The sequence below is a fragment of the Panthera pardus genome, unplaced genomic scaffold (assembly GCF_024362965.1).
Source record: "Panthera pardus isolate Hobbes unplaced genomic scaffold, ASM2436296v1 HiC_scaffold_22, whole genome shotgun sequence".
In the NCBI taxonomy this organism is placed as follows: Eukaryota; Metazoa; Chordata; class Mammalia; order Carnivora; family Felidae; genus Panthera; species Panthera pardus.
Genome location: NW_026526788.1, coordinates 39,226,533 through 39,250,407, shown reverse-complemented (window position 1 = coordinate 39,250,407; position 23,875 = coordinate 39,226,533). Strand labels below are relative to the sequence as shown.

General features: G+C 44.3%; 2 protein-coding genes across 2 annotated transcripts in view; both read right to left on the bottom strand.

Moving 5' to 3' along the window:
* Positions 1–14,129, bottom strand: part of PRXL2A (peroxiredoxin like 2A) — a 47,217-nt gene extending 33,088 nt beyond the window's left edge. Inside the window, exon 1 of the mRNA XM_053909640.1 lies at positions 14,028–14,129. The gene's annotated coding sequence lies outside the window, so the exon portion shown is untranslated. The remainder of the gene's footprint in view (positions 1–14,027) is intronic.
* Positions 14,130–15,074: 945 nt separating this feature from the next.
* On the bottom strand, positions 15,075–23,746 carry DYDC2 (DPY30 domain containing 2). Its single transcript, XM_053909638.1, is given in 4 exon segments — positions 15,075–15,590; positions 18,926–19,045; positions 19,401–20,349; positions 22,930–23,746. Coding segments are annotated over 3 exon segments (546 nt in total). The 5' UTR covers positions 19,569–20,349; positions 22,930–23,746; the 3' UTR covers positions 15,075–15,332.
* Between the last annotated feature and the right edge of the window lie 129 nt (positions 23,747–23,875).

The following is a 23,875-nucleotide window of genomic DNA, read 5'->3' as shown; positions in this document are numbered from 1 at the left end:
CTGAGCCGCCCAGGTGCCCCTCTACTTATCACTTATTTTTTTATTTTTTTAGCATTTATTTAGTTTTGAGAGAGAGAGACAGGGCACAAGTGGGGGAGGGCAGAGGAAAAGGGAGACACAGAATCCGAAGCAGGTTCTAGGCTCTGAGCTGTCAGCACAGAGCCCCACGCGGGGCTCGAACCCACGAACCGTGAGATCGTGACCTGAGCAGAAGTCGGACACACTTAACCGACTGAGACACCCAGGGGCACCTGCTTAATAATTTCTTAATGAGAAATACAGAGGCTAAAGCAGGGACATTTTACACAAAATTAAGTGGTAAAGAAACCTCCATGGAAATAAATACAAAAAGGAAACCGGTCTGCAATCCATCAAAGATCTGTTCATCTAGGCCTGGTTCTTTGTATAAGCAGACGCGTGGGCCAGATCAGAATCCCCGCTGAAAGACCTTTCAGACAAAAGTTTGTGAAGTGCTTCTGACACCACATGGCTGTGGGAGGAAACACAGGCTGGGGCTTTTGTCAGCACAAAGGGGAGAATGGTGAGGGCGTGGCAGTGACAGTAGGTATCACAACTACGGGTTTATTCATTTATTATTTATCTATTTATTTATGATTTGTTTTTAGATTTTATTTTTGTAATGTTTATTAATTTTTTTAGAGAAAGCTCACATAAGCAGGGGAGGGGCAGAGAGAGAGAGAGAGAGAGGGAGAGAGAGAGAGACAGTGCATCTGAAGCGGGCTCTGTGCAGACAGCAGTGAGCCCGAGGGGGAGCTCAAACTCACAGAACCCTGAGATCATGACCTGAGCCAACGTCAGAAGCTCAACCACCCAGGCGCCCCACAACTACAGGTCTAAAATTACCTGAGTTTAGCATAACAACAACAACAACAGTAAGGGCAACAGCAGCTGATATATTATGCAGGAGTTCTTATGTGCCAGGCACACTACTCTGTGTGCTATATGTGAATTAACTCGTTTCAGTGTCACTGGGGCCAGTGGAAGCCAGAGGTGGATGTTCGCAGGTCGAATAACCAGAGACTGACTTCTTGACAATGAGACCTCTGAAGGGACTATGACTCGTAGGAAAGAGAAGCTTTAGTTAATGGTGGTTACATTAGTGACCATAACGGTAGCCATGGGCAATGGATAATGGCCATTGCAAAGGCCGTTATAATAATTCAGATCTGAAGGGCAGCGTTATGACAAGAGAACAGTTTCAGTGGGTCCTCCCTGTATTTCAGTGGAGTAATGGTTCACTCCTGATTATGTTCAGAGGAATAGGTAACCAGCTAAACTGAAGAATGGGGTAATCTCCGTCCATAGAGACGGACGTTCCCCAAAGTTGCAGGTTGAGAAGCTGAAACAGAGAGGAGGAAGGCCTGCTGAGCCTCTGACACGTACCAACAGGTTCACAAGACCACGGGGGAGGACACCAAACAGTGTGACATTGGATGCATTCAGTCTCCCCAGGAGAGAAATGTGACACCACAACGAGCAGGCACATGAAAATCTCAATAACCAGAGAGGTCAGTTTTCCACCCAGAGAAAGGACTGGTAGAGAAAGTAGCCAGACAAATTACCGTCCCATTCTGGAGGTTGGTGCAGCAGAATCCTGTGGCAACACAAAGACTGGAGAATGGAGCATCCCATCAAACAGTCACGGAGAAGGCTAAGGTTATAAATGCATGTTTCAGGGATGCCTGGGTGGCTCAGTGAGTTAAGTGTCCGACTTCCCCTCCGGTCATGATCTCGCAGTTCGTGAGTTCAAGCCCCACATCGGGTTCTGTGCTGACAGCTCAGAACTTGGAGCCTGTTTGGGATTCTCTAAATCTCTGGCCTCCCCCAGCCTCTCCCCCTGCTCTCTCTCTCACTCTCTCTCTGTCTCTGTCTCTCTCTCACACACACACTCACTCTCAAAAATAAAATAAAAACATTCAAAAAAAATACTGTATATTTCAGACCTCTAAAAGTAAAGAAATTGAACTGCTTAGATTCATATGGATACATTTTACTTTTTTAAAAAAATAAATTTTATTTTCCCAGTGGAAATATTGCTTTATTTCTTTTTAATTTTATAAAGCATTCATAAAGAAGTTTAAGTGATACAGAAAAGTACTCAAAACATAAAAATTCAGCAGCGATCCTATCGCTCAAATGAGCGTCTTTCTATATAGTTCTCCCTGCACAGACACATAAACATATGCCCTGAGATAATACATTTGCTATGTCATGACATATGTTTCTACATGATTGCTTTTAATGGCTGAATTAGAGTCATAGTGGAATGTTTTCGTGATGAATTCGGTAATGCGACTCGTTCTTTCTATCTACCTATTTGAAATACACAAGATATTAAACACCAAATCAAAGCCCTCTTTTTGTGATCCTCTCTTAAAGATTGTCAGTCTATGTTTCTATGTGTTCTCTTTTGTTCTGTGAAGTTATTCAGGAAACGTTCCTATCTTTGTTTTACGAAAAAGTTGCATGCTAAGCATAGAGGAACCTGGGACACAATACCGCGTTCTGCCAGTTACCTAAAACAAAACCCTTAGAGGGGAAAGGTGGGCAGGCAGGGCTTGGAAAAGTTCCCTGAACCTGGAGCCCCTCCCCTGCACCTCTGTCCCGTCCCCATCCTCTGATACTGCCCCCTGGTGGTGGAGATGGGCAGTCAAACTTGTGCCTGGCAATGTCTAGTCTGTCTTTTCCTCCTTTTTCCCTTCACTTGGGTACTAGAAGGACACTAACCAGACAGGAGCAAGAAATACTAAAAGAGAGAGAAGGTTTATTTGTACTTATGTAGATTCTGAGCCTTATTTCATGAGTTTTGGAAGAAGGTAGAAGAACCTGATCCTTTTATAGCATCTTTTCAAACCCCACATCTTTCTCTCCCCCCACCCCATCTCTGTCTCTCTCATGCTCACACACACACACACACACACACACACACACACACACACACCCCATATGAGCATTTAACCATGCTACCTCATTCCCCCTATTGGTGGGCATTCTAATTGCTTTAGGTTTTTCATTATTATAAACACATTTTGCTGTACAGCTTTGTACCTACATCTTTACACATCTTGATAAATTAACAAGCTCTTTCTCATGCCTCACTTCCTTTGTAGGAGCAGAGGGACTGCCGGAGGCATAAAGTGGCAAGAAGTTCTTTTCTCTACTGCTACCAGAACTCCCCAAAGGCTCAGAGCTCTGCCTTGGGATTCTGGTGAAGTTTCAGCCCTTGGAGGTGGCCGTGGAGGTGGAAGGGAGGAATGGTTGGTGGCAGGTTCCTTCAAACCATTCTTTAGAGAGCAGAGGGAGCAAATTCACTGAGCAGGAGAGATACTACATGGCATCGTATGTGTGCTGATGTGACATATCACTAGGGATGACAAAAATAATCTAGGGAAGGGTCTGAACTAATCAGTGGAATAAGCGAGACCACTAAAATATGGGTAATCACTTTTAGTTAGTAGTTTTTAGAGGCCATATTGAGCTGGAGAAACGTGGCCCATAGGTACTGTTTATTGAGCACTTATGTATGTTGCCTCATGGAAACCCCAAAAGGACTTTACATGGGAAAGCTTACAAGCATCCTAATTCCAGGGAAGTCAGGCATCTGGGGCACAGAGAGATTAAGTAACTTGTTCACAGCCATATAGCTAGTAAATGCATGCCAGGGCTTGGATTCATACCCAAGTCTTGCTGAACCCAAAATTCTGACCCCTGATCATTATGTTATGCTTCTTTCCATTAAAAAAAAAAATTACTTGAGGAGAAAATCAAGTAGAAATGGACCGATCTCATGATCAATTCTCTATTTGTTGTTGTTGTTGTTGTTTCCAATCTTCACTGAGATAAGGGACTATACGCCTCTCATTTCCTTATTAGGTACCCATATAGTTATTACTTTTTCCTTAAAAAAAATTTTTTTTACCTTTTATTTAATTTTGAGAGACAGAGAGAGAGAGAGAGAGCACGAGGTGGGGAGGGGCAGAGAGAGACACACACAGGGAATCTGAAGCAGGCTCCAGGCTCTGAGCTGTCAGCACAGGGCCTGACACAGGGCTCGAACCCACAAACCATGAGATCATAACCTGAGCCAAAGTTGGAAGCTTAACCCACTGACCTATCCAGGCAGGTGCCCAGTCATTTACTTTTTCTTCTGGAGTTTCTGAAGTATTTGATGCACCTTTAGACTTGATATTTTGTTACATTTTTTGTTGATAATCTAGGGAGAAACAGTTTCTTAGATGATTTCACCATCATTCTTCATGTCTAAGGAGTATCACTTAACCACAGTGGAAAAATGATGGTTGCCTATAAAATAACCACTTTTGAGAAGGAATTTGAATCTGAGTGGGGGGATATGACGAGCAGTCCAGTTTTCATGAACGGCCTCCAGGGAACGTAGCTCTCGTGATGGAACCTCCTGGCGAAGTGTGGCTGGATTTTTCTATCTCTTCTCGCTGATGTCTGTTACCTCCAACACCCACCTCTCCTGAGAGGCAATTTGGTAACATCCCCTCTCAGCTCCCGACTTGTTTCTGAAGGCAGAAACATTTTGGGAACTTCATCCCTTTTTAAAGGGAAGTCTTTGTGAATCATTCTTTCAGTACTGCCTCCTGATTGACCTTGTTCTTTGATGCTGACTTTCATTTTTGTTGGCTGAGAAGTATCGTCTTGGTTGATCTTAGTCTGGAGTTGTCTCCTGTGAAAACCTTTTTTTTAAAAGTTTTTATTTAAATTCCAGTTAGTTAACATATAGTATAATATTAGTTTTGGATGTACAATATAGTGATTCAACACGGCCGTGCAACACCCTGCACTCATCATGACCAGTGCGCTCCTTAATCCCCATCACCTCTTTCACCCCCCGCCCCCCACCTCTCCTCTGGTAACCATCAGTTTGTTCTCCATAGGTGAGGGTGTTTCTTGGTTTGCCTCTTTTTTCCATCTTTGCCCATTTGTGTTGTTTCTTAAACTCCACATGTGAGTGAAATCACATGGTATTTGTCTTTCTCTGATTGACTTATTTCACGTAGCACTCTACTGCCTAGCTCCATCCATGTCCTAGCAAACAGCAAGATTTCATTCTTTTTTGTGGCTGAGTAATGTTCCACTGTGGGTATATCCCACATTTTCTTTATCCATTCACCAGTCGCTGGACCCTTGGACCGTTTCCATAATTTGGCTGTTGTAGATCTTGTGAGAACTTTCAAAAAGACTATTATTGAAGTACTAAAGGTAAGCAGATTAACCTTGAAGTGGCGAAAGTTCTTCATGCCTTCATGGCTTTCTAGAAAAGGATCATAGAAAACTGAAGGAAGAGCTCCCTCTACAGCTTTAGCTTGGGTAACACTGTCTACAGAGTTTGCACTTCAAGATGACATCTGTGGGAATATGTGGCCTGGACTTCCTTTACCTTGGTTCCCTGATTTTCCTGAAAAAAGATTAATTGAGATCATGGAACTTTTTTTTTTATGTTTATTTATTTATTTTGAGAGAGACAGGGAGGGGCAGAGAGAGAGAGAGTATCCCAAGCAGGCTCTGCACTGTTAGCAAAGAGCCTGATGTGGGGCTCAAACTCACAAACCACAAGATCATGACCTGAGCCAAAATCAAGAGTTGGATGCCGAACTGACTGAGCCACCAAGCACCCGTCATGGAATTTTCGTAGGAGAGGCAATTTGCTGAGCACTTTCTCCTGAAGGGTTGCAGGCAGACAGCATTGTGAGCTCAGTGTCAGCTCAGACTTACTTCAAACTCTTCCCTATTCCTAAGACATTTGATCCTGGCTATCTTTCTCTAAAGATTTTTTTCCTTTGGTTAATGTTTTCCAGGGAACTTCGCTGAGTTGGATCCTCTCCATAGATTTTCTGACAGCATATGCTGGGGAGAATTGTCCTGGCTCAAAATATTCATTACTTGTTCCTCTTCTAAAGAATTACTTGAAAGATTTTTATCCTGACTAATCTTATACTTGAAACTTTTAATCTCCAGATGGCATTATTTGACCAGACTTACCTACTAATATTTGTGGTGACATTTGCTGAAGAACTTGTTCTTTATTTAGGATTTTTTATTTAGTAGTTTGACCCATGACAATGATAATTCTTTTGATATTTTGTTCCAAAGGGATATAGAGATGAATAGTGACGTGTCTGAATTCACGTCAGGATATTGTGCTACAGAACCTGGAAACCTGTTACTCCTGAAGAGTAATCCCAAGACACTTTGCCCTTATACATTGGTTTAATTCCTCCTGATGTCCAGATTTGCTTAGTTTTATCATTTCTCAGTGATTCAACAAACCATCTTTCAAGCAAGCCTCTTTTGAGGTTTTGTTCTAAACATCTTGATCGTTGGGGGTTATTTTTCTGTATGAACTTTCTGAATATCTTCTTTTCTGGACAATCCTATGCCATTTTCTCTGTAATTACGTCCTGAATGGGACCCTGGGAATGCTTCTTCCAACCAGAATTTGGGGAAGGGAGGTGGATTTCTTTCTGGATTTCTATTAATTGAATTCAGCTGCTCCTGAATAGACTTGTAAGAGATCATGTCTTTGTCACGGTCTTTTCTACATGATTGCCTCCCTGAAGAAGCTGCTTGGGGAACTGGGTCTCAATCACATTTGCCCTCTGATGAGATGTCCACTGATGTCACTTGAAGAATGTGCCCCAATCATCTCTTTTTAAATTTTTTTAATTTTTAAAAATGTTTTTATTTATTTTTGAGACCGAGTGCGAGTAGGGGAGGGGAAGAGAGACAGGGGGAGAGAGGACTCAAAGTGGGCTCTGTGCTGACAGCAGCAAGCCCGATGCGGGGCTCGAATCCACGAACCATGAGATCGTGACCTGAGCTGAAGTCAGACACTCAGCCAACTGAGCCACCCAGGTGCCCTCAATCATCTCTTTTTTAAAAAATATGAGCTACACACACACACACACACACACACACACACACACACTCTACTTTTTTATTTTAAGTAGGCTCCACATCCAATATGGGGCTTGAACTCATTACCCAAGATCAAGAGTCACATGCTGTACCCACTGAGTCAGCCAGGTGCCTCCCCCCACCTAAACACTCCTTTTTGAAAAGGCTTGTCTTGAATATCTTTATCCAAGGATCTCAGGCCTCCAAGGGTCCCTCCTGGGCTACTTATTTGGTGGCTAATTTTATTCATGGAATCTCTTTATTCAGCAACTGATTTTTGAGGAGTCTCATAAACACTGATTTTATGCACTGATTGTGACAGTGATGAATATTGAGGAATTTTTCCCTGGCTAACTTTTCTCATAAAGTTGCTTTCTTTTGGTCATTATTCATGAAGTTTTTTCCCTTGGTCAGGCTCATCTGTAGAATTTATCTCCCCTGGTGATAATTCTTGCAAAGTCACTTCTCAGCTATTTGCATCCATGTAGTTTCAAATGATCTGAAGATATTTTATTCTGGCCCATTATGGTTCTGGAATATGTCCCCAGCGGTGACTTTTTCAGAGAGGGGTGGGGAAGGATTGTAGTCTGGCTGAAAATAGCCATGAGTTTTACCATTAGGGGCCATGATTTGTCATCAATTTCTCCCTTCTTGGCATTATAGGTGGATTTTTCTTTTCTGGTGCCTCTTATGGAGCAAATTTTGTGCCAACAACCCTTATCTCCGAACTGTACGCTCTTTGATTGTTCCAATTCACTTTGCCTAAACTTATCTGCAAGTGTGGTATTTCCGGACAATGATATCTTTGGATCCTGTTTTATTCCTGAAAGTTGCCTTTTTGGACAATGGCAACCAAAGAATTGTTTTCTTTTCTAACCATTTCTTTGGAAGGGGGTATCTTTTGACCATGACTCTAGAGAAGACTCAAGAAACCCCATCTGGTGCCAGCATGACTTTTGACCATGGCATCCAAAGGTCTAGTTTCTGGGAACACTAACTGAGATTCTCTTCTTTCGGTGACATTTGGACTTGCCTTTTGCTGAAAGGCCTCAGAAGTTTCTTCTTGACAAACAGAACTCAAACATGAAAGCAGAAAGACCTGGAGGACTTTCCCTCTACTCATATGACTCAGCTGTAAGCTATCCCTGAGGAGCGGTTGGCTCAGGTATTAAACTGTCTTCATACAAATAATAAATTTTAATCCTATTATGAAAATCACTCACCAGTGTTTCTTTGTTGACAAGCATCTTCTAGCTACATTGTTAGTTAAAACTTATATTAACTTATATTAATACTTATATTTTCATTTTCATGTTCCAACCATATCTAGTTGTGACATCATAGCTTTTGTGTTTGTTCTCCAAAAGTCATTCTTCTCATTCTCTTTCCAAAGAGACAAGAGGGGTGTTTATTTCCCCCATAGGATATTATTCCACCTTTTGAAAAATATTTACAATCTATGGAAAAATATAAGAATATCACTAAGTACGAGTTACTCAAAAGAATGTTTTCACTGGAAGATGTTACTCTGTCATTGGGAAAAGCTTTAACTTATGGACTTTATCACTTTCATGGTTATAAGTGGCTTTAAAGGATCTAACGTGAATTTTTGAAGTATCCTGTTTGGGATTGCAAATGCTTAGAGCGTTGGTTAATTTTGGCTGATAATCAAGACAATAAAATATACATGAGTGAGCTTAAATGCTTCTGGATAACAATGATCATTTGAAAGCTTTTTGAAGGTTTCATTTCATCTACGAGGTAAGAAAAAGACTGTAATTGACTTGGAGCAAAATGTCCACGGACAGGGGATTAAACTTCCTTTATCAGTAGGTGTGAGGCAGCACAGCCTGGCAGTCAAGTGTGTGAGCTCCTGACAGACAGACCCGAATGCCACCTCCTGGCTGTTTGACCTTGAGCCAACCACTAACCTCTGAGCCTTAGTTGTTTCCTCAGCCATAACATGGAGATTATTAAAGTGCCCAACTCGGGGAGGGGGTTGCTGAGAGCGTTGAATGAGATAATGTAATCAAGCCCTTAGCATACGGCCTGGCACATATTAAATATCCAGCATAAGTCAGATAGTATTCTTGAGAACCGAGATAATGCTTTTTAAAGTATGTTTCTTTCTTTAAACACAGGTGAAGGAATAAACTTAAGGGGTAAGTGGAAATTCGCATATTCCCTTTAGAAAGTATAGAAAGTCTGAGTGAGATCATATGGCATTTGTCTTTATTTTGCTTAACATTTTCTTCTGGCTCCATCCATGTTGGAAGTGGCCAGATTTCATTCTTTTTTATAGCTGAATAACATTCCATTGCATATATATATATATACCCCATCTTCTTTATCCATTCATCTCCTCATATATGGAATTTAAGAAACAAAACAGATGAGCAAAGGGAAAATATAGGAGAGAAAGAGAGAGAGAGAGAGAGAGAGAGAGAGAGAGAGAGAAACCAAGAAACAGACTGTTAACTATAGAGAACAAACTGATGGTTACCAGAGGGGAGGTGGGCAGAGGTTTGGGTTAAATAGGTGGGGATTAAGGAGGGCACTTGTGATGGTGAGCACAGGGTGATGTATGGAATTGTTGAATCACTATCACACTGTATGTGAGCTACACTAGAATTAAAATAAAACCTTAGACTTAAAAAAAAAAAGCAAGTATAGAAAGTCTGACTGAATACGTATCCTTTGGGGGAAGAAGTACTCCATCCTAAACCTTTACTCTTTGAAAATGGTTCTGATTTAAAAAATTTTTTTAATGTTTATTTATTTTTGAAAGAGAGAGACAGAGTGTGAGTGGGGGAGGAGCAGAGAGAGAGGGACACAGAATCCAAAGCAGGGTCCAGGCACAGAGCCCAACACGGGGCTCAAACCCACAAACCCTAAGATCATGACCTGAGCGAAGTCGGATGCTTAACCAACTGAGCCACCCAGGCTCCCTGGGAATGGTTCTGATTTCTTTTTTTTTTTTTTTTTTAATTTTTTTTTTTACATTTATCTATTTTTGAGAAACAGAGTGAGACAAAGCGTGAGCGGGGGAGGGGCAGAGAGAGGACACACAGAATCTGAAGCAGGCTCCAGGCTCTGAGCAAGCGGTCAGCACAGAGCCTGATGCGGGGCTCGAACCCACAGACTGTGAGATCATGACCTGAGCCGAAGTCGGACGCTCAACCGACTGAGCCACCCAGGTGCCCCGGAATGGTTCTGATTTCAAAGTCACTTCAAAATCAAACATTACGGGGTGCTTGGGTGGTTTAGTCAGTTAAGCAACTGACTTGGGCTCAGGTCATGATCTCGCGGTTCGAGAGTTCGAGTCCCGTGTCAGGCTCGCTGTTGTCAGCACAGAGCCCACTTCGGATCCTCTGTCTCAATCTCTCTGCCCTTCCCCCACTTGTGTGCCCTCCCCCCCCCCCCCCATATCTCAAAAATAAATAAACATAAAAAAATTTTTTTTTGATCAAGCGTTGTTTTGGAGCAAATTTACTCAGCCCCTTAATTTCTTAATTTCTCCCTAAGCAAATAAAAGCTGGGGTCCATTCTAGACTTCTTCCCACTCACTGTGGATACCTCCTCCCCAGCATCTCTCAAATCCAGCCCTTTTCCTGCACCCTGAGCCCCTCTGGTAGTTCCTCCACACAAACCCTGCTGACGCTCTAGTGAGTACTCACTCCTGCCCCTGTGCCTTTGCACATGCCCTTCTCCCAATCTCCATGTCTTTCACCTACTGTCGTTTCTGCCACCATCTCTCCATGCACTGGGCTTACTGTGGTCATTGAACGCCTCCTCTGCCTGAATTACTGCTGCTGCCGGCCATAGCTGCCCTAAGAGGGCGACAGGACAGGTGAAGAAAGCTGCCAACCACAAGAACTAGGAGGCAAGGAAGGCACGGCTGCCTTTCTTCAGGTTAGTCTTCAGTTGCTCCCTAAAAGCAAAGCCAGCTTGGTCAGAGGTGGGATACATAATGTCACCTTAGTGAGAGAGGCGAGAAAGACCATACACCCAGTGGAGGCATCGAGCTTCCTCTGGAGAATGTGTCCATCAGAAAGAGGCAGCACAAGCATTGGCAGTGACCTCCACGCACTGCCCTGGGGAGACAGAAGGGACTTGGCCATTTTATTTTGCCACTCAGTCCCTGGGCAAAACAAGCTTTTGGTAAAGCCTGTGAGACTCTGGTCACCCGTCTTGACTTTGTCCTGGGCTGTGGACTAGGGCCATCTCTGTTGGGAGAGGGATAAGTCAGGTTGCAAGCCCGTTCCCTTAACCAGTTGATTTCCAAGGCTGCTTTTTTTTTTTTTTTAATGCCATGTTTATTTATTTTTGAGACAGAGAGATAGTGGGGAAGCAGCAGAGAAAGAGAGAGAGAGAGAATCCCAAAGAGGATCCATGTTGCCAGCACAGAGCCCGACACAGGACTCAAACCTGTGAACCATGAGATCACGACCTGAGCCAAGATCAAGAGTTAAACACTTAACCGACTGAGCCACTGAAGGGCCGCTCTGAGGCTACTCTTCTGAGGGCGGTGTTGATGAGTGAGGTCAGGCCTTCACTCTGGAACCAAACCGTTGGGGGGGTTTGAACACTGACTCTCCCACTTCTAGCCACATGGACTCAGGCAGGCTACCTGTCTCTGTGCTTCCGTTTCTTTGTTGGTAAAATGGGGATAATAATGGTGTGTATTTGCAAAACACGTATCTGATTAGGGGTCAGTATCCGGAATATCTATACAGAACTCTACTGTTTTTCACATATCAGATGGACAGAAAATAAAACTAAAATAACCAGCTCAGTGTGGCAAGAATATGAAGAAATGGCCACTTTGAAAAAAAAAATTTTTAATATTTATTTATTTTTGGGAAAGAAAGACAGACAGAGCATGAGTAGTGGAGGGGCAGAGAGAGGGGGACACAGAACCTGAAGCAGGCTCCAGGCTCCGAGCTGCCAGCACAGAGCCCGACGCGGGCCTCGAACTCATGAACTGCGAGATCATGCATGACCTGAGCCAAACAAAGTCAGCCCCTTAACCGACCAAGTACCCAGGTGCCCCAAGAAATGGCCACTTTGAAATGGGAGTGTACGTTAGTCTAGCTTTCTAGGTGGCAATTAGGCAAAACTGATTGCAATTCAACATAAAAGATAACGTTTTCTTTTTAAAATAAATAAAAACCAAAGTACATTATTGGGATAATTTGGGATATTTGAAAATGGAGCGTAGGTGAGAATTGTATTAACTATTAAAAAATTAAACGGTTTCTGGGGTGCCTGGGTGGCTCAGTCGGTTAAGCGCCCGACTTCGGCTCAGGTCACGATCTCGCGGTCCATGAGTTCGAGCCCCGCGTCGGGCTCTGTGCTGACAGCTCAGAGCCTGGAGCCTGTTTCGGATTCTGTGTCTCCCTCTCTCTTTGCCCCTCCCCCGTTCATGCTCTGTCTCTCTCTGTCTCAAAAATAAATAAACATTAAAAAAAATTTTTTTTTAAAAATTAAACGGTTTATTTTGAGATGCTTAGAGATGTGCATGCAGTTGTATGAAATAATATAGAGATCAATGGATTCTTTACCTAGTTTCCCCAAATAGTAACATCTTGCAAAACTGTTGAGCCATGATATTGACATTGATACAACCGACCAATCAGATTCAAGATTTCTCCAGTTGCCTTGTACGTGCCCGTAGGTGTGTTTATTCCAAGCGATTTTTTTTCAGATGTGCAGGTTTGCAGATCTACTACTGCAATCAAAATACAAAACAGCTCCATCAGCACAAAAACCCCTCTTGTTGTTTTTTAAAACGACATCGTCCCTCCCAAACCCCTTCCCTAAGCCATGGCAACTGCTAATCTAGCCTCCACCTTTGTGGGGTTATTTATAAATGAACCATAGAGTCTGCTGCCTTTTGGGATTAGACATAATTTCCTACAAGCTTTTGTGCTCGGCATGATTTCTCTTCAGATTCGTCCAAGTTGTTCGGGTATCACTCGTTCACTCCTTTTTAATTTTTTTTTTTTTTTAAGGTTTATTTTTGAGAGAGACAGAGACAGAATGAGAGTGGGTTGGGGCAGAGAGAGAGGGAGGCACAGAATCCGAAGCAGGCTCCAGGCTCTGAGCTGTCAGCACAGAACCCGACGCGGGGCTTCAACCCATGAACCTCGAGATCATGACTTGAGCCGAGGCCGGACACTGAACCGACTGAGCCACCCAGGCGCCCCAGTTCATTCCTTTTTGTTGCTGAGTAGTATTCTGAGATATGGATGGACTACAGTTTAACTGTTGACCCGTTGAAGAACATCTGGGTTATTTCCAGGTTTTGTCTACCGTGAATAAAGCTTTTATAAACATTCACATACAGGTTTCTCTATGAATCTAAGTTTTTGTTCCTCTGGGACAAGTGTCCAAGAGTACAAATGCTGGCTTATGTAGCAACTGCATGTTGAGTTTTATTAAAGACTGCTACACTGTCTTCCAGAGTAATTGTACCACGTTACATTTCCACCAGCAAAGTATGAGTGAGTTGGGTTTTCCTCATCCTCACTAGTATTCAGTGTTGTCACTATTTTTTAGCTCTAGGTATCCTGACAAATGTGAGGTGGTGCATCATTGATTTTTTTAAGTTTATTTATTTATTTTTGAGAGAGAGAGAGAGAGAGAGAGCGCGCGAGCAAGTGGGGGAGGGGCAGAGAGAGAGGGAGACAGAATCTGAAGCCGGCTCCAGGCTCTGTCAGCACGAAGCCCGATGAGGGGCTCGAATTCACTAACCGTGAGATCATGACCTGAGCCAAAGTTGGACGCTTAACCGACAGAGCCACCCAGGCGCCCCCAAATATCTTTCAGTTTAGCAATCTATAAATCTATCAGCAGAGATGTTCTAAAATATGTGTACAGGAAAGTTCATTGTAACAACTTTCTGGTAACAAAATAATAACAACAACAACAAAAAGCCAAACTTGGAAACAGTGCAAAAAAAGATTAGTAGGGATTGATCACACTTTCATGGGCCAGGAACGTGATCACATACTGGGGCTAAATAACGGTCAAAGGCAAAAGTATGGGATCCCTTAAAGCAGACAAAAGTTACAACTCACCTCACATGGGTTGTGATGTCCAAAGGACAACCGCTCCCAGGCAGAGGACTTCACCTTCCCGCTGGGGAGCTGCAGATACCATCCCATCCACCGAGGATCCCACTGCGTCCTCTACGAAGCTCTCTTTGCTTCTGTGTGTGGGTTTTTGGATCCTCTGGCTTTTTCCCAGCTACTCTGGAAAGCGTGGCTGTATGTCTACCCACCAGGTGCAAAATTGAAGTAATGACCTCACCACCTGCTTTACTCAAAGACCGAGTGGGTCAAGGCCACTCCCAAGTTTCCCAGGTCTGCCCTCTGTGATAAAGTCTGACTCCACTTTTTGGCGTCTGACTGCCGACAGCTTTTAGGTTTCAACTCTTCCCCTTCCCCACTGTGCCCCACATCTGGGCAAACTGATAAACTCAGGTGCTCCCAACTTTGGCACGGCGGGAGTTTCAAGCCACGCAAGCCTCTCCCCGAGGGCGGAACTCCTACTTGGGTCCACCCCTAACTACACTATAAACCCCAAGCCAGTCTCCCCTTGTTATCTCAAGCCATTTTCAAGTGAGCATGGGAAGCCTGTCCTCTTCTTCCCCAAAGGCCTCATCGTGGAAGTAATAACTATTCTATACTCTCTAGGTGTATGGGCACACCGAGCTCTACTGTCATTGGAGCTGTTTTAAAATACCTGTCGTCAGTGACATGGGTATGCTCTAGGACACGTGTAAACACTCGGGGACCTGACTGCAAAAATTCATCTAAAGTCAAGACACGGGGCTCCTGCATGGCGCAGTTGGTTAAGTGTCCAACTTTGGCTCAGGTCATGATCTCACGGCTCGTTGGTTCAGGCCCCACATTGGGCTCTGTGCCGACAGCTCAGAGCCTGGAGCCTGCTTTGGATTCTGTGCTCCCTCTCTCTCTGCCCCTACCCTGCTCGTACTCTCTTTCTCTCAAAAATAAAATAAACATTAAAAAAAAAATTTAAGTCAAGACATGAACACATGAAATGGATGTTTTTACTGTCTAATCTAAAAAAAAAAAAAAAAGATAAATCAAGAGAAAAAAGTCTTTTGGTTACTTATTTGAAATCTTCATGAGTTTATTTTATCCTATCAGTAGTTGAAATGTTTACATGATTAAGGGGTTTTCATGGCTATCAGAACAGAACTTTGGCTGGAGAGTCCCTGCAGACACCCCCCTCCACAGTCCCTCAAATTTTGGTTTAATTCACACAGTTACCATCTTCAGGTCAGAGCCCTAGCTGGCCCCTCTCTGAGCTTGTAGCTTTGAGAGAAGCATCATGAGAATCAGCCACCTTTTGATAACTTAAGGAGATTTGGAGCCAGGATGCATTCTGGGAGCAATTTTATGCCGAAAAGCCTAGGAATTTATTTCTTGTGGAGTTTCAACACTGCAGTCAGCCTGGCCAGACGTCTTTCAAGAAGGAATCTATTGAGGCATTCCGGGAACCATATTGGAAGTACCTGGCAAAGATTCTTGCCTCAAGCCATCCTTCTCAACGGGTTTTGTGTTCTCTTGTATGAATACAGTCTTCATTGTGGAGCTAGCTACAGATACCAATGGCTAAACAAAACAAAAAAGGAAAAGAGTTCATTAGCAGAGATTAAAACACACTCAATATGCCAAGAACACAACACTGCCATTTTCACGCCCAAGACTAATAAGAAAATTAAACAGATCTGCTCTCACAAAGTATAAAACAAATCAGATAGGATCAGGATGATTCACCAATAATTTTACTGCCTGCCAGAACAAAACTCAACACCATTTAAAGGAAAACTACATAATCTAGGCTCCCTACTAAGTATCATCTACAATGTTCAGCACATAAGGAATAATTACTAGACATACATATCATAATCTAGGGAAAAAGTATGTAATAGAAAGAGACCTTAAAATGACAAAGGGCTTAAAACACTTATCACAAATATTGTCAAGATTGAAAAAATAAATTCAGTCTCAGTGACCTATGACACAGTATCAAACAGTCTGGCATCTATGTGACTGCAGTCCCATGAGATCGAAAAGAACCTTCCAACTTCAAAGTGCTATGCGTCTACACAGCAAATGTATGTTTTTTTGTTTTTTGTCTTTAAAGACAGAAAACATGGGGTGGGGAGAGGAGCAAAGGGAGAGAGAGAAAGAATATTTTTTTTTTTTTTAATGTTTATTTACTTTGAGAGAGAGAGGGGCACGAGCAGGGGAGGGGCAGAGAGAGAGGGAAAAAGGATTCCAAGCAGCGCAGAGCCCAATATCGGGCTCCATCCCGCAAACCCTGAGATCATGACCTGAGCCGAAATCAAGAATCAGGCTCAACCGACTGAGCCACCCAGGCACCCTGCAAATCTATGTATTGATTCCATAAAAATATAATTATAAAACATTTGTATGGCCACATCTTTATATAAAAGGGATCGTTTTCCAACATAGAAACAGAATTATGGTTTACTTACTTAAAACTACCTCAGCTTAATAAAGAGAAATACAAGGGCAACTTTTGCTAGCTTTCCTTTAGGCCTGACTCAAATACCACCTTCTCTTGCCACCTCTTCTTGATGGCTATAATTAGCTATGATCTCTACCACACGCAGTGCTGTCTGTACTCCTCTTTTTGACGCATCGACTGGACCAGGAGTATTCAATCTGGGGCACTCAAAGGCTTTCTAAGGTATATGCAAGCGATCATGGTTTTAAGATAGTAAGGTAAGTTTAGCAAAGCTTTGAGTAGGTGCACAAAAGCCCATCGGCAGGCCTGCTGAAATCTTTTTTTTTTTTTTAAGTTTATTTATTATTTTTGAGACAGAGAGAGACAGAGCATGAATGGGGGAGGGTCAGAGAGAGAGAGGGAGACACAGAATCGGAAGCAGGCTCCAGGCTCTGAGCCATCAGCCCAGAGCCCAACGTGGGGCTCGAAATCACGGACCGCGAGATCGTGACCTGAGCTGAAGTCGGACGCTTAACCGACTGAGCCACCCAGGCGCCCTGAAATCTTATTCCACTCCTCCTGGGCCTATTTGAGACCAGATTTCAGAGTACTAGTGACTCAAAATCTGAAAATGACCAGTAGCCAGGAATAGTCTGCCATTTGCCTTGAGCCGGTGAGAAACGAGAACTTAGAATTTCACCTTATTTGAGGTATCTCCACTTCTTTGCCCTCTCTACCCAGCTCCTTCAATTCATACTCTGAGAGCAACTTGCTTGTGGATGATGTGGCTCTTCAAGGGAAGCGTTGTTTCCCGATCATCGTTGGGTCTCTCTACTTCCTTCTAACAAAGGGCATCACTTTCCATGATCACGATTTGCACACGCATTCTTCCTTGAAACTGAAAACTTGACACTTAGTCCTGGCATCATGCTGGCTCCCCCGTCCATCTTCCCTCACCATCGCCTTTGTCTCACACTTGGCAAAAGAACAGCATACCTTTTACTCATCTAAATCTTGCAAAGGAATATTGCTACAGGGTGTCATAGCTCCTGCACGCAACACAATGGGATGATTCAAAATATTCACGTGAGCAAAGTTTTCTTTAATAAAGGGATCCTAAAACCAGGGTGGAGTTTTGGAAGTCTTTCCCTGCCTTATATATTCATATTTCTATTAACAGGGAAGCGTGATGTTGGAAAAGGATGAGGGGGGCGGTAAGGGGATGACAGCTTCGGCTTCACAACCTCCGCACTACCATCTCCCAGCAACTGCTCAAAGAATGAAATGTTCCCCGGGGCATCTGGGTGGCTCAGTCAGTCAAGTGTCGGCTCTTGACCTGGGCTCAGATCATGATCTCACGGTTTGTGAGTTCGAGCCCCATATCGGGCTCTGTGCTGACTGCACGCAAAGCCTGCTTGGGGATTCTCTCTCTCTCTCTTTCTCTGCTCCTACCCCACTCGTGTGCTCTGTTCTCTGTCAAAATAAATAAATAAGCTTTAAAAAGTTAAAAAAAGAAAAAGAAAAAGAAAAAGAATGAAATGTTCCTGAGTGAGAGTTCCTTTGGACTATTGACAAACAGGAGTATGAACCTACCTTTCTTTTGACTTGATTTACCTTTAAAACATCCAGACTTAAAAAAATACATCTATTAATGATGAGGAAAGCTGAGCATATTAGCCTAAGTGTATGTAAGCTAAATAGTTTCATGTCTCTTCATCAAAGGTGGCTTTGGAAACCAGCAAAAGCTAGTGGATTGTACAAAACTGCACTAAAGAGTTTAACACACAGGATATGGTGACAGGTGGAAAGACGTCAGATATCAAGCCCAGTAAGTCAATTTCCTATCCAGATATCACGCACTTTGAAGAAAGCGCAAAATAGGCACAAGATGTTTTTCCGAAGATTATGGCAAAAATCTCGGAAGATAAAAGGTAAGCTTGGCAGACTAATGAACATACAGCTGTTTCCAACTACAAGAAGGTAACAATTTATGACCAGTATTAAAGCATCACAGAGAAGGCATCTGTGGTTTGATACATAAATAAGTAGTGCAGAGGAAATAAAATACTTAATAGTATATAATGAATACAATAATGTACTTGAAGTATATACTGATAACCATATTTGGTTTCTGGAATGCTGAATAATACTTGAAAAGGGTTCAAAGGATCTTGTAAGGAAACATATTTGTTCTAAGTGAGAGCAGATTTGTTTTTAAATCTGATTTTTTAAAACCAGTAACATCTAAGGCATTTCCTGAAATCTAAAATGGAATTGCCTTTAAACATTTTCTTTTTTCGTTGACAAGGATTGCCAATAAGGCGGGTTTATACATAAACATATGAATAAGGAGGGAAAGGTAGGCTTACAGGAGCCGTGATGCACTTTGCACTGGGGCCTAGAGGACTTACAGATTTCCAGATATCCATCACTGGGATGCGTACACCCCCACTGCTGAGTTCCTTCTCCCTACCTGGTGACACTTATACTTCTGTTGAATCTGACACTCTTCTTGCTTCAGCATTTCTGTCATCTCGGTTTCTTTGAGGCTATTATCATATTCTTCCTTCTGCCGGATCTTCTCTCGGCTAACCTGGGGTGATACGAGAGCTGAATCAGGTCAGTCCCTGGGAAGCCTGTACGAATAGGCCTGCCCTTGCTGGGATAGACCACAGACTCGGGTCCTGTAGGCCTCTGAAACTTGCTCCTGTAACTAGCTTTTGCCTGCTGGTACCTCCAAATCTACTAATTCCACAACTCCTCTGAGTTGGATTCCTTCTTCAGCCCCCAGACGCCCCAGACTTCAAGAATATCTGGGCCCAAGCGATCTCCCAGGTTGAATAAACCAAGAAACCTTTTGGGCTAGCTCTGGGATCCTGCTTTGGATTTCAAATTTCTGTGAGGAAGCTGAGAAGCTGTCCCCAAGACGACTCCGTGCACACACACACCTCTTCTTTTGCTCTAGAGGTATTCCTGTAATGATAAAGCCAGTGAGCCAGGTACTCTATGGGGTCACTGGGCCGAACCTTCGCCACCTCTGCCAGTGCCTGGCCCAGGCAGTTTCCAAAGCACCTCTTCAGGTAGTCCGTTTCCATCCTTGTGGGCCTGGGAAACATCAAAGCAGAGTCACGCTACTTTGTGAATTTGATCTGATTTTAAAGATAGACACATTCTAATCAATTCGGATTCATTTCAAGATAACTATGAGATTCTTTGGGACGCCACCCCTCCCAAAAGAGCCAATAAATACATATTTGCTTATCATTCTTATATTCAAATGGACTTTTTAAAAAGCTCTCCAGCTGTCTTAAGTCAGATAATAATAGATCTTGGGGGTCATCAGGCCCGAGAGGAGCTTGCTTTATTGGTGATTAGGGGAGGCTAAGGTCTCCATTTACCCCCACGTCTCTACCCTTGAGTAGGGAGGAAATAACTGAGCGGGCAGGAGGCCCCAAGAGCGGCTCTAAGGACCCAGCAAGCTGTGCTATTGTGAGGTTGGAAGCTACAGTCATCTGTGACATAGATAAGACAGACTTATTTATTTCATAAGGGACCACTGAGAAGCCCTGGGGAGGAGAGGAAGGGAAAATGGCAGGTGCCACAGCTACCCATAGTCAGGGCCCTGCCAGCACTTAATACAATATTCTGCTGTCTAGTGCTCAAGCAAGAAACTGCATGAGCTTGAGTTAATGCCCCGGTATTTGCTATTAGTCAGATTTCAAGAGCTGGGGCCGTGTAGGCTGAGTCAGATCATAAGTTAGGGATGGCAGTGTAGTGTAGCAGTCTGAACACAGGCTTCGGGAACAGACAGACCAAGTTCCGGTCCTGGTGCCGCTGTTTATTAGCTGTGTGATCTTCAACAATTCACCCGGTCTCTCTGAGCCTCAATTTTCTCATCTGTAGAACAGAATAATAAATGTATGTGCCTCATAATTGTGGGGATTAAAAGAGATAATAAATACATGTAAAGCACTTAGCTTGGCACACAGGAAGTGTTTAATAAGTATTAGCTATTACAGTGGAAGACTATAACATAAAAGAAGATAGACTGACACCTGGCCTATTTCGGACCAACTCTGTATTCCTGAAGTTTACATATCTTATGTCCCAAAGAGCAAATAATAAAGTGAATAATATTTTTATCCTATTTTTTTAATGTTTTATTTATTTTTGAGAGAGAGAGAGACAGAGTACGAGCAGGGGAGGGGCAGAGAGAGGGAGACACAGAATCCGAAGCAGGCTCCAGGCTCTGAGCTGGCAGCACAGAGCCTGATATAGGGCTTGAACTCGTGAACCACGAGACATGACCTGAGCCAAAGTTGGATGCTTAACCAACTGAGCCACCCAGGTGCCCTGAGATAGGGCAACTAATAAACATAGAAGGAATAATGGGAGTATTTAAAAAATCAACATTTTGGGGGCACCTGGGTGACTCGGTCGGTTAAGCGTCCGACTTCGCCTCAGGTCATGATCTCATGGTTTGTGGGGTCGAACCCTGAGTCGGGCTCTGTGTTGACAGCTCAGAGCGTAGAGCCTGCTTCGGATTCTGTGTCTCCCTCTCTCTCTGCCCCTCCTCCACTTGCACTCTGTCTCTCAAAAATGAATAAACGTTAAAAAAAATCAACATTTTGTACCCATCACAGTATAACTTCATCAAGCCGAAACATCAGTGAGTGCTAAAACTCAGTGAATATTTGATAAACAGAATATTCATATAGCCTCAAAGTTTTTCCTCACAATTTGTGTATTAATTCCAAAAGGAAATACAAGAACTTTACAGTGACGAGACCTGCCCAATACAACTTTAATCAAGCGATCTAAGTAAACATCACTAATAAAGGGATAAAGTGACATCATGTGTCTCCTGATGTGATGCACTTCTTAGTGGGATAAAATACATTTCTGTGGATCCTGCCCAAAATGGAAACCTCAAATCTAATTGAGGAAATAACAAACAAAGCCAAGTTGAGAGACAGTCTTGCAACTGGCCTTTACTCTTATAAATGTCAAGATCTTGAAAGACAAAGAAAAGAGGAGGGACCATTCCAGAGCAAAGAGGCCTAAACAGACCTAACAACTGCACCGAACACACGATTCTGGATTGAATCTGAACCAAAAAAAAAAAAAAAAAAAAAAAAGAATTTCATAATCCTTTTGAATTATGTTGTTGGGGAAACTAAATAGGAACTGGACATTGCATAATAGAAGTGTATCAAGGTTAAATTTCCCGGTTTTGGCCATTGAAATATGAGTAAGAAAATGCGCTTTTTCTTAGTAGTAGGTCTGAATAATGGCTCCCCAAAGTGTCTAAGTCCTAATACCAGAACCTATGGAAGAGGTTACCTTCTGTGGCAAAAGGGGCTTTGCGGGTGTGATGAAGTTAAAGATTTTGATTTGGGAAGACGATACTGGCTTATCCCGATAGGCACACTGTAATCCCAAGGGTCTTTATAACAGGAACACACTAAGGTCAGACAGGGAACAAGGTGTGATGGCAGAAGTTGAGGGCAAAAATGTGATGTCATTCAGGAGCCAAGGAGTGTGGGTAGCCTGTGAAGCTGGAAAAGGCAAGGAAACGGATTCTCCCCTGGGGCTGCAGAAGGAGCCAGCCCTGCGGATGTGTGGGTTTTAGCCCTCGTAAGACTCATTTTGGATTCCGGCTTCAAAAACTCTAAGAGAATAAATGTGTGTTTAAAGCTACTAAGTTTGGGGGGTGCCTGGGTGGCTCAGTCGGTTAAGCGTCCAACTTCATTCAGCTCAGGTCACGATCTCGCGGTCCGTGATTTCGAGCCCCACGTTGGGCTCTGGGCTGATGGCTCAGAGCCTGGAGCCTGCTTCCGATTCTGTGTCTCCCTCTCTCTCTCTGCCCCTCCCCCGTTCATGCTGTGTCTCTCTCTGTCTCAAAAATAAACGTTAAAAAAATTAAAAAAAAAAAGCTACTAAGTTTGGGATAACAGTGGAAGGTGGGGGTGGAGGTACGAGGTGTTCTACTTCTGTTAATGTGCGGCCCACCTGAACCAATGCACCTGGATAAGCTATCTTCTACACCCCTTTTACTCAAAATTCGGTCCGTGATCTGCAGGACTGCATCACCTGGAGGCTTGTCGAAAAGCAGATTCTCAGGTCCCACCCCCACCTCCATATTCAGAGTCTGCATTTTAGCAAAATCCCCAGGTGATTCTGTTACAGCCCTGCTTGGCTTTCACCACGGGAGAGCTGCCAGAATCACCAACTCTGCATTCCGGGACCACTCTCTCCGCAGGAAAGGAGGGGCAAACCCTTTCTGGAGTGAGCATCTGCTGGACACTGCACCTTTTCAACAATGGTCTCAATGAAACAGGAGACCTGACAGTTACAAGGCCTTGCTGCAAAGGCAGTAGAGCCAGAAAAACAGAACCACCGTGTGAGGCCTCGGGAGGGAGAGGCCAAAGGGACTCCTTTCGCAGCCCTCTGTCCACAAACTCAGGGCACACTTACCAAGGGGGAGGGGGCTCTTTTTCCCAGAGCTCCTCTGAGGGTCTGCTTACACTGCGCCTCCTTGCTCACGGCCTTGCAACTCAGTCGGCATAGAGATGGTCTTTGTTGACACTCTTCCCAAGTGCTAAGCACACAGTAGGTGTTCAGGAAATATTTCTTGACTTAATCAGTGAGGGCCCTGGCGCGTGCTAGCTCAGGCAAGAGCCCAAGCTCCCGTCCATAGGTCAGTGCCCAGTCTGGTACTTACTGCCTCAACCAACGTTTGGTGAGGCTTCCCCTGCCCAGCACTGCCCAACATAAATTAAAACAGAACCTGGGAGACGCTAGCAGAGCTCTGGGCCCAAACCACTAGGCCTGGGAAGACTGCAATGGCTCCGCAATGGCGTAGGTCGGAAGGCTTCCGGGAGGTGGGAGCGCCTGAGCTGGTTCTGATAGGAACCAAGCAGAGGTCACCGGCACTCGCAAAGGTGCGAAGTGTCAAAACATCGGGGCCGTCGAACTATGGCGATTGTCTCCTCTGGCTGGGGGCTGTAGGGGTTTCCCGCCCTTGGGGGACAGGTCTCTCCCAGTGACCGCGGGCCTGTCCGCCGCTCCACTCCTCCTCTCGGCCTCCCGCTCCTCCCAGCCTGCAGGTTGCAAAGTCTAGGCTCACCTACGGTGGCGCTGCCCCCTCTGCGTGGCGCCCCCGCCACACCCCGCGCGCGCCTTCTGCGCCCCAGTCTCGCGCACGCTCCTCTCCGCCGCGAGCTCGCTCCCCCGCCCACCAGCCCGCTGGCGCCCGGACTCACCCAACCTGGGAGCGCCCGCTCACTGCCGCGCCCCGCGCCCCCGCGCCCCCGCGCCCCCCGCGCCCCCGCGCCCCCGCGCCCCCGCGCCCCCGCGCCCCCGCGCCCCCGCGCCCCGCGCGCCGGTGTCCCTTCCCCGCCGCAGCGCGCCTTCTCGCGTC